The sequence below is a fragment of the Oryctolagus cuniculus genome, chromosome 7 (genome assembly GCF_051225735.1).
Source record: "Oryctolagus cuniculus isolate XC-2025 breed Fujian yellow rabbit chromosome 7, ASM5122573v1, whole genome shotgun sequence".
Taxonomy (NCBI): domain Eukaryota; kingdom Metazoa; phylum Chordata; class Mammalia; order Lagomorpha; family Leporidae; genus Oryctolagus; species Oryctolagus cuniculus.
In genome coordinates, this window is record NC_142873.1 from 148,056,145 (window position 1) to 148,066,725 (window position 10,581).

Here is a 10,581-nt window from a genome sequence, read left to right on the forward strand (position 1 = left end):
ACCTGTCTGTAATCCTTTCAAACAAATAAAATAAATCTTAAAACATTTAACAGTGTGGCCAGAGAACAGCTGAACTCAGTCCCAAATGAGTACATTATTGAGATGAATTAACATGTGTTCAAAATTTAAACCCAAAACCAAAAATCAATCAATGTCCAACTACTGGGTTAGTCAGAGAAGTGGTGGCTTCTGAACGTCATTGTTTCACTCATCTAGAAAATCACCACAGGCACAAAAATTCCATCTTCACGCCAAAGCTAACGTTTCTTAGATCCGGACACACACAGACAAAATACCCCGCCCCTGCACTGAGCAAGGCACTAGCCTAAGCACCGCACGAGCCATCAAGCCACGTAACATTCTGAGGGACGCTGCTATTTTCACTGCTCTCGTAGAGAAGCAAACTGGGGTCTATTACTAACTTATTCAAGGTGACGCAGGAAAAGGCCGCGCTGGAAATCAAATCCAGACGATCCGCCTCAAAAGACTGCCCTCTCCTCAGCCTGGTCCCTCAGCAGCCCTAGAAAGTCTCTTCCTTTCACAGCAGACCCGAGCCTCAACAGTTAAACCAAAAACTATGCAAGCATCATACCAAAGTCTGTGTCCCTTCACTGCACAGCAGGGCTAAGAACCCACCAGAGAACACAGCCCCAGAGTGCAGGGCACCGGGCACTGCCTTGACCCAAGGCTTGAAATCCAATCCCCCGCCACCCCCGCCCCACTAGAACCAGCTCACAGGGGCCACTGCACAGGCTGCACTACAGGGCGGGCTTGGCGCTGCCAGGAAACCTGGCATCCCATCGGGGCGGCAGGGCTGTTACCAGCTATTCCCAACGCAGCTTTAAGTGGCTTGAGGTCCAAGGACTCGAGTAAGGCCAGGCTCCGCGCACAGAAACACACAACCGTACCGCATATTTCACTGAAAACATTTTATTGGCCTTTTGGATAGAAACGGAAATTTATTTGCCAGGAAGGATGATCCCATCATACTGAAAGAGAAGAGATTTGGTTTTTTCAGAACAAGCAGCAACAGCAACAATTCAGCAATGGCTAGTACTTGAAAATTTAACTCTGATACATGAACTTTGGCTCCAAATCCCACATTGTTTCAGGACTTAACAGGCGGCTGGCTTCAACTGCTACACTGCTCAGCTGCACTACAACCCAAGAAAAAGGGACTCCCTTGAAGCCTCCCTTCTAGTTGCCCACGATGAGGCGGGGAGAAGCCCTAGCTCTGGCTGTTCTTGTAAACCACTGACCCCAGGAGCCCCCATCTGCCAAGCTGCCCAAACAGCCTATCTTCAAAGAAGCTCCCCACCAAAGGGTGCTACATTCTGCACCCCCAAACCCAACTCTGTTCACCAATGCCACACCCCGCCACTGGGGATAAACGACGGTTACCTTCTGCTGGAACCAGCGCATGGCCTCCTCTTTGCTGATTCTGTGTTTGGCCCCAATGCAGCCTGTCCTGCGCTTCTTGTCTGCGATGCTGAAACCTGGCCTACCCAGCACCTGTCCCAGGAATAACCAACAGTCACCTGGCCAGCTCGGACTCAGGAGCGGACAGACAAGACACACGCTGGAGCCTGAGCTAGTCGCTCGGCTGCCCAGAGGGTTCTGAAGCAAGACCCACGGACTGACAGAACTGTCACCAGCCCCCCAGGCCACACACCGCCGCCACAGTACAGATCGGTTTCACAGTCTGGAACTTTCTAACTTCCAATGGTGCCAAGGACCCTCCACTACCGCTCAATCTCCAGAGCACTTTTCTTTTTTTAAAAGTAACAAAAGATCTTTCCCAACATGCGCTCTATAGAGAACTTAAAAATAATTCTGAGAAGCACTAATATACATCTTGCTCCTCCCATGTCTGAACACTTAGTTTTACATTTGGATTAAGACATGGCAGGAACGCACACGGCTCTATCTGTATTAGCAGCCCCCTCCTCAGGAAGCAGCACCCCTCCCATTCCCTGGCTGGACGGACACTTCCTCCATGCACCTTGGCGCCATGCTGGTGCCCGACAGGTCCTAGACTGTAAGTAAACTTCTCAACACCCAGGTCCTCGTCTACCAGGCTCACACTGAACCCCTACACTTGCCGTAGCGAGGCGCTTCCTGCCAAGGGGGAGAACACACAGGCGATACGCAAAGCTCCAAGCCAACACATGAACACCAAGATGGCACACACAAAAACCAGGCTCCCCTCGAGTGACACATTCATACCACGTAGAAGTCCAGGCCGTAGATGCCGATGCTTGGGTCATATTTGATTCCCAGATCGATGTGTTCCTGGATCCCAAAACCAAAGTTTCCAGTATCTGAGAAGTTATTTTTCCTTAACTCATACTCCCGCACCTGAGGGGAAAACAACCACATTCATTGTCATTTTTAGTTCCTTCCAAAATAACACTTAGCACCCCACAGCAAACATGAAATTCAATGCAACTTGGCTCGGAACACAGCCTTAATCCCCCACTACAGCAAACCACACCCCAACTACAGTTCCCACTGAAACTGCCCAACTTTCGAAGGGCAGGGAAAACCCACGAAAGCAGAGGCACAAAAGGGACCCCTAGGTCACGTTCTGAACCACCAGAGGACAGTTTCAGCGTAGAGAAAGCCCCATCAAAGGGACAATAAGCTAGCAGGGCGCCCAAGGACAGTGCGGCCTCACCTTCAGACCCTTCTCCAGGATCTCTTCTGCCTTGGCCCCGCGGACTGTGCAGTGGACGGCGATCTTCTCGTTCCTCCTGATGCCGAAGGACCTGACAGTGTACCTGGCTGCAGGCAGGCGTAACAAGGGGTCAGGAGTTGCCACGGCCCCACTGCCCTCCCGTGTCCCTCAGCACCATCTCCACCAGAGCCTTTAACTACCCACCCACACTCTCCAAGGCGGAGGTCCACTCACGGCTCCATTTCACCCACAGCAAGCTTCCAAATAATCCAGCCATATTTTAGCAACCAAGACCTCAAAACGCTAACATCCAAGTGTCAGGGGCGCCAAGTTCACAGCCAGAACAGGCCAGAGAGGCTCCCAAGTCAGGCCACTGTCACCGCAGTCTCAATAAAATGTTACCAAGAGCTAATCCTTGCCAGTACTGCATTCCTATCCCCACTTTGCAAACGGGGTCTTTGAGGTTAATTACTCGTCCAGGATCACAGCTTGTAACAGGCAGAACACAAGCACTGCGAATCCTGCACCTCACAGACGAACCCATCCTCAATCTCACGAGGCACGTCCCACTCTCCACTTCACACTAATATAGAAGCTGAGGTCGAGACAGCCCAAAGCAACAGACTAGGCGTGGTGGAGCCGGGACTGGAACCCGTGCTATGTAGGTACACAGCCCTGTCTGTAATGCAGCCTACAAGGCCCTAACCCCTGATCAGGCCCAACCCTTTTTTTTTTTTTTTTGACATGCAGAGTGGACAGTGAGACAGACAGAGAGAAAGGTCTTCCTTTGCCGTTGGTTCACCCTCCAATGGCCGCCGCACCGCGCTGATCCGATGGCAGGAGCCAGGAGCCAGGTGCTTTTCCTGGTCTCCCATGGGGTGCAGGGCCCAAGCACCTGGGCCATCCTCCACTGCACTCCCTGGCCACAGCAGAGAGCTGGCCTGGAAGAGGGGCAACCGGGACAGAATCCGGCGCTCCAACCGGGACTAGAACCCGGTGTGCCTGCGCCGAGGCCCAACCCCTTTTCACAACATCCTGGTTACTTGGGAAACCTTGACCTGGGCTCCTCTGAGCTTGAACCTGCTCACGTGAAGCACGGTGCTCTGGCACCACAAACTCCCAGGATGCTTCTAGGGGAGCCGGCCTGTCACTGGCATGCGGGTGCCCGCCCAGGCGCGCCGGGCCGCCAGCACTCACCTTTGGAAAACACAGGGGTCTGGCCTGTGAGCTGCTCCAACACCTTGGCCGCCCGGGTCAGTCTGTCTCCACTCTCGCCCACACAGATGTTGAGGCAGAGCTTGCGGATGCGAAGTTCCCGCATGGGGTTCTCCTTCTCACCTTGGTCCTGCTGCAACAGGGGAGCGCGGCACTGAGCACCCGGCCGGGCCCAGCCCGGGAGCGTCCGTCCCTCTCCACCCCGGGGCGCACGGTGGCCGCAAACACAGCGCAGGCGACGCGGGTTAAAGCCCCAGACGCCTCGGACGACCGCCAGGGGCTCGGTAAGCAGGAGACCAAGCGCCCCCACTCTACGGCCGATTAAAGGCAGGGCGGGAGGGCGCAGAACTGGCGAGGAAACACGTGGCTACGCGACGCCCCCCACCCCTTTCGAAGCTGCCCGAGGCGAGAGGCCTGGCTAGCGCCCCCCGCTAAGCAGAAACCCAGGGCTGCCGAGCACCGGGCTGCGGGGCACGGCCCAGACCCCGTGTCTGGGGGCCCGCGGCGCGCCCCTCGCCCTCGCGCCAGCCCACGGCCATGCCTGCCAGCCCTCTGGGCGGCCGCTCCAAGCCCGCTCCTAGGAAGTGGGCAGCAGTGACAGGAGCCAAGTCTGCGGCCTCGGCCCGCACGGCCCTGCCGGTTTCGGCCCGGCCAGCGTCGTGGGCCCCGTGCTCCTCGGGCTGCGAGCAAAGCAGTGGCCCCGGGCCCGGCCAGCCATGGATGGACACGGATGAAGGCAAGCGAACGCAGGCCGAAGCTACTCACCGCCATGATGGAGAACAGGAAGAGAGGGCGGGTTTTCCGGCCCAGCGCCTTATGGGCCGGGAGGCGTGCTCTCGTCCCAAGCTAACTAGCGAGAGGGAGAGGCAGAGAGGCGCGTCTGGCGAGGCGCGGCGCTGTGGCGCCGCCTTACCCCTAGCGGACGGTACTGGAACTGCAGGCAGGACCCAGGATTTCCAAAAACAGTTTGACAACTGAACCCCCTTGACCCTCTCTCCCCGCACAGTCTCCGCACCAGATGGATCTTGCGTGATAACATTGCCAAGACCACGTTAAATCAGCTGTGCAGATTGATTCTGTCACAATGTGAGCTGTGCACAACTCCAATGCAGTGGTGGGTTTAAAAGAGTGATGATCTGGGACCGCAATGTGGTGTAGTGGGTTCTGCTGCCTAGAGACTGAGTTGCAGAGATGCAGGAGAGAGAGAGAGAGAGAGGAGAGGTCTTCCATCCGCTGGTTCACTCCCCAAGTGGCCTCCATGGCCTGGTCTGGGTCAGCCTGCAGCCAGGAGCCAGGAGCTTCTTCTGGGTCTCCCACATGGGTGCAGGGCTCCAAGCACTTGAGTCATCTTCTACTGCTTTCTCAGGCCAAAGCAGAGCTGGATCAGAACTGAAGCAGCCAGGTCTCAAATCAGAGCCCATAAGGGATGCCGGCACTTTACCTGCTATGCCACAGTGCCAGCCCCAACAAATAAATCTTTTTTTTTTTTTTTGACAGGCAGAGTGGACAGTGAGAGAGAGAGACAGAGAGAAAGGTCTTCCTTTGCCGTTGGTTCACCCTCCAATGGCCGCCGCGGCCGGCAAGCTGCGGCCAGCGCACCGCGCTGATCCGATGGCAGGAGCCAGGTACTTATCCTGGTCTCCCGTGGGGTGCAGGTCCCAAGCACCTGGGCCATCCTCCACTGCACTCCCTGGCCACAGCAGAGAGCTGGCCTGGAAGGGGGGAAACCGGGACGGAATCCGGCGCCCCGACTGGGACTAGAACCCGGTATGCCAGCGCCACAAGGTGGAGGATTAGCCTAGTGAGCCGCGGCGCCGGCCTCCAACAAATAAATCTTAAAAAAAAAAAAGAAATACCACTTGGGCAACCTCTTCTCTTGTTCTCGGCGTGCCTGGGATCAAGTCCTGCCTTCACTTCCTATTCACTTTCCTTTTAATGCTCACCCTGGGAGGCAGTGGTGAGGCCTTAGGTGCTTGGGTCCTTGCTAGCCAAGTGGGAGACCAGGTGGAGTTACTGGCTGCTGGCTTTGACCTGGCCAAGCCTTGATAGTTCTAGGCATTTGGGGAGTGAACCAGAAGATGGGAGCTCGTGCCCCCCCCTTCAAAAAGAAATTTAAAAAACCTCTTGGAAAGTCCACATTGGCCAGGTCTAGGCCTGACTGAGCCTGGGAACCAAGAACTCAGTCGGGGTCTCCTACGTAGTTCCTAGGGACCCAACTACTTGCGCCATCAGCTGCTCCCTCCCAGACTCTGCATTGACAGGAAGCTGGAATTGGAATCAATCCCAGGGTTGCAGGTGTCCTAATCGCTGGGCCAACTGTCTGCCTAATAAATGATAACTGGAGTTGTACATGGCAGCTCATGGTAATTCTCCTGCCAAGCCACAGTGGACCTCATCAGACCCATTTTTCACATGAGAAGAGTGAGGCAGTGACGTTGAAGATCTTTGGTTACAATGGTTGAAAGCATGAACGTTTCACACCAGCTCTTTTTGCCTGAGTTCCCGACTGTCCTGCTGCCCTCAGCGAAGATCACAGGGACAGTGTTCCTACTGGGGCACGGCCACCCCTCCAACGCCCACAGCCCTGAGCACCAGCACTGCCCCACGCCCGTCCCGACCCACCAGGTGGATCCCATAACTGGGAATCTGGCAGTTGCCTCTTTGGAGGATTCACCCGACTCCAAGTTGCAGAAGGCAAAAGGGTGGGGGACAGAGACCAGGGATCAAGGAAGACTTTGGTGGGTGGGAGAAGGAACTAGGCAAGGAAAATCTTCCCTGGAGGACCAGCAGAGATTTTTTTTTATTTTTTATTTTTATTTTATTTATTTGAAAGACAGAGCCACAGAGAGAGGTAGAGACAGAGAGAGAAGTCTTCCATCTGCTGGTTCACTCCCCACATGGCTGCAATGGCTGGAGCTGCACTGATCTGAAGCCGGGAGCCAGGAGCTTCTTCTGGGTCTCCCACGTGAGTGCAGGGGCCCAAGGACTTGGGCCATCTTCCACTGCTTTCCCAGGCCATAACAGAGAGCTGGATTGGAAGAGGAGCAGCCAGGATTCGAATTGGTGCCCATATGGGATGCTGGTGCTTCAGGCAGGGCTTTAACCCACTGCGCCACAGCAGCAGCCCCGAGATATTTAATACAGAAGATACACAGGGCGCATCCTGTCTCACAGACTCAAACATTGGTAGCCTGAGGAAGAAAATGATTGTTTCTATAAGTATCTAACTCTTACTGAAGTATGGATCAGGGGTCAGCAGTAGGGGGCTTTGAAAAATCTAGTGCGATTTTTTTATTAAAAAAGATGTATTTATTTATTTATTTATTTATTTATTTGAAAGGCAGAGTTACAGAGAGAGAGGGAGAGACAGAGAAAAGGAGATCTTCAATCCACTGGTTCACATCGTAAGTGGCTGCAATGGCCGGGGCTGCACCAGGCCAAAACCAGGAGCCAGGAGCTCCATCCAGGTCTCCCACATGGATGGCAGGGACCCATGCACTTGGACTATCGTCTGCTGCTATTCCCAGGTCATTTACACAGAGCTGGATCAGAACTGGAACAGCTGGGACAAGAACCAGCACCCATATGGGATGCCTGTGTCAGTGGCGGAAGCTTTATTTGCTATGTCATAATGCCAGCCCCCTAGTAATCATTTTTCAAAATATTTATTTATTTGAAAGAGAGTGACCGAGAAAGGAGGGGAAATAGAAGAGATCTCTGATCTGCTGGTTCACTCCCCAAATGGCCACAACAACCTGGGCTATGCCAAGCCTAAGCCAGGAGCCTGGAACTCCATGTGGGTCTCCCATGTGGGTGCAGGGGCCCAAGTACAGGGGTCATCGTCTGCTGCTTCCCTGGGCGCATTAGCAGCGAGCTGGATCTGAAATGGAGCAACCGGGACATGGAGCCAGTACTCTGATATGGGATGCCAGCGCCCCAAGCATAGCTTAACCTGCTGCTCCTCTTCATCCTTTCCCATCTATAAAGCCAAACTCTTCTCAGCTCATCAGTACATTCATTGTTTTATAGAACGAGGCACTGCTGGGGCCGGCACCATGGCTCACTTGGTTAATCCTCCACCTGCAGCGCCAGCATCCCATATAGGCGTCAGGTTCTAGTGCCAGTTGCTCCTCTTCCAGTCCAGCTCTCTGCTGTGGCCCGGGAGGGCAGTGGAGGATGGCCCAAGTGCTTGAGCACCTGCACCTGCAAGGGAGACCAGGAGGAGGCGCCTGGCTCTTGGCTTTGGATCGGCATAGCTCTGGCTGTAGCGGCCATTTGGGGAGTGAACCAATGGAAGGAAGACGTTTCTCTCTGTCTCTCTCTCACTGCCAACTCTGTCAAATTAAAAAAAAAAAAAAAAGAATGAGGCATTGCCTTCTTCTAGAATCACAAAAGTGAGTTAGGAGCTTTAAACTAAAACTGTAATTTAACCTTTCCACACTCCGTGGGGGATTTTCTTTTTTTTTCTTTTTCTTTCTTTCTTTTTTTTTTTTTTTTTTTTTTTTTTTTGACAGGCAGTGTGGACAGTGAGAGAGAGAGACAGAGAGAAAGGTCTTCCTTTGCCGTTGGTTCACCCTCCAATGGCTGCTGCGGCCAGCGCACTGCAGCCGGCACACCGCGCTGATCCGAAGGCAGGAGCCAGGTGCTTCTCCTGATCTCCCATGGGGTGCAGGGCCCAAGCACTTGGGCCATCCTCCACTGCCCTCCCGGGCCACAGCAGAGGACTGGCCTGGAAGAGGGGCAACCGGGACAGAATCCGGCGCCCCAACCGGTACTAGAACCCAGTGTGCCTGCGCCGCAAGGCGGAGGATTAGCCTAGTGAGCCGCGGCGCCGGCCTCCGTGGGGGATTTTCTTCTCGGCATGTGTCACACCCATCAGATGATTCCTCCCAAGACCGCCAACTCCGTGGGCGCCGTTGTGCCTCCCAGGTTGCTGTGCCTGCAGCACCAAGGACAGTGCCTGGCCGGCCAGCCCTTGCTCAGCCTGGAGAGCGCACACTGTCCACGGCACTTGACAGAGGAGCCAGAAGACTCCAGAATAACACCTATCGTTTGTTTCACTAGGAAATTCTCTTACGTTCCGGGGAAATCCTGTCTAGTCGGTCCCGCTGCAGGCAGTCCTTGCCTTACCAGTGGGTTCCGGAATGTGCTCCCCTGCCAGCCCCGGACGGGCACACAGAGCACAGCACTGGCGCTGTAACCAGTCTTGTCCCAGGCCTTCAGCTCCCCGCTCCCGCTCCACGATGTCCATCTTGATGATTGCCACAGCGAGCTGCTCCGTGCCAGCGGCATGTGCTCCCACGGCTGCCCATTCTTGGAGATGTCAGCCTCAAACTCGTCTACACCACCTGGCACGACCAGCACAGTGCAGTCTGCCTGGGAGGAAGCCGCAGCTCGGAGTTGGCCTGGGACCCCTACCTCTCACCCACAGTAGAGCCAAGGCAAGCCTGGCAGTGCCTGCAAGATGCCCATGGTCCTGTTCTTGGGGAAGTCGTAGTGACCTGGGGTGTCGGTGATGGTGATGCAGTATTCTTCTTTTTTTAAAAAAAATACTTATTTATTTGTTTGGAAGTCAGAGTTACAGAGAGAGAGAGAAGGAGAGGGAGAGAGGTCTTCCATCCATTGGTTCACTCCCCAGTTGGCCACAATGGCTGGAGCTGCGCTGATCCAAAGCCGGGAGTCAGGAGCTTCTTCTAGGTCTCCCACGCGGGTGCAGGGGCCCAAGGACTTGGGCCATCTTCCACTGTTCTCTGCTAGGCCCTTCCTATAGCTCAGGAACCCCACTGCCACGGGAGACAAGATCCCCCACATATAGCCATGGTGTGGTGTACCTGGAGGAGGAGAGAAAGAGGAAATACCAGTGGCTGATGTGTGCCAGGAGTCAGCCACCCACCTCTGCCCTCTGTCCCTTGGGCCTGTTCGTGTGTGTGTGCACGTGTGTGTGTTGACCTCCTGCATCAGATGGCAAGCATTGTGGGGTTTGGGGCGGGGCTGGGTCTCACACAACACTCACTCAGTCTAGCCAGAGCCTGGCACACAGAGAATGCTCCCTGCTTGTCCTTGACTGACTGACCGATCACCTGATTCATTCTTGACCTCCCTGCCTCACCTACTCAGTCATCTCCCTGCTCCTAACCTGAAAGGACCTGGGGTGGCCCTCACTGTTTATTATGCGGGAAGCAGCCTGGGCAGGGGTTAAGAGCACGGGTTCTGAAGTCAAGTTCTCAGTCCTGAGTCTTGTCTTCTCTACCTACCAGGCTGCAGTAGGCCTCAGAACAGTCCCCTTGTCTCCACACCTCCAGGTATGGGCCAACACGTTTCCCTCTCTTGGGGCCAGCACTGGGGCACAGCAGGTTGAAGCTGCCACTTGTGACACCAGCAGGCTTGCAGCAGCAGGATCCCATATCAGAGTGCCGGTTCATGTCCTGGCTGCTCCGCTTCTACTCCACCTTCCTGCTAATGCACCCGGGAAGGCAGCAGGTGATGGCTCAAGTGCTTGGGCTCCTGAAACCCAGGAGAAGTTCCTGGCTCCTGGCTCCTGGCTCCTATCTTTGGCCTGTCCCATCCTTGGACTTTGTGCGCATTTTGGGAGTGAACCAGTAGATGGAGCGTCTCCCTGTCTCTCTCTCTCTCTCCCTCTGTCACTCTGCCTTTCCTTTCAAATACATAAATATTTTTAAAAAGAAGCC

At 54.8% G+C, this 10,581-nt stretch overlaps 1 protein-coding gene across 2 annotated transcripts; it reads right to left on the bottom strand.

Moving 5' to 3' along the window:
• Positions 1-914: 914 nt before the first annotated feature.
• Positions 915-4,683, bottom strand: RPL11 (ribosomal protein L11). Of its 2 annotated transcripts, none has more exons than XM_070079103.2 (6): positions 4,658-4,683; positions 3,875-4,022; positions 2,678-2,784; positions 2,227-2,358; positions 1,402-1,512; positions 915-989 (listed from the first exon to the last, which is right to left on the bottom strand). In XM_070079103.2, exons 1-6 carry the CDS (start codon positions 4,661-4,663, stop codon positions 960-962), a joined length of 534 nt encoding a protein of 177 aa, XP_069935204.1. In that variant the 5' UTR covers positions 4,664-4,683; the 3' UTR covers positions 915-959. The 2 variants fall into 2 exon arrangements, with proteins under 2 accessions (XP_069935204.1, XP_008263912.1); XM_008265690.5 differs by having other exon boundaries at positions 3,875-4,025.
• Between the last annotated feature and the right edge of the window lie 5,898 nt (positions 4,684-10,581).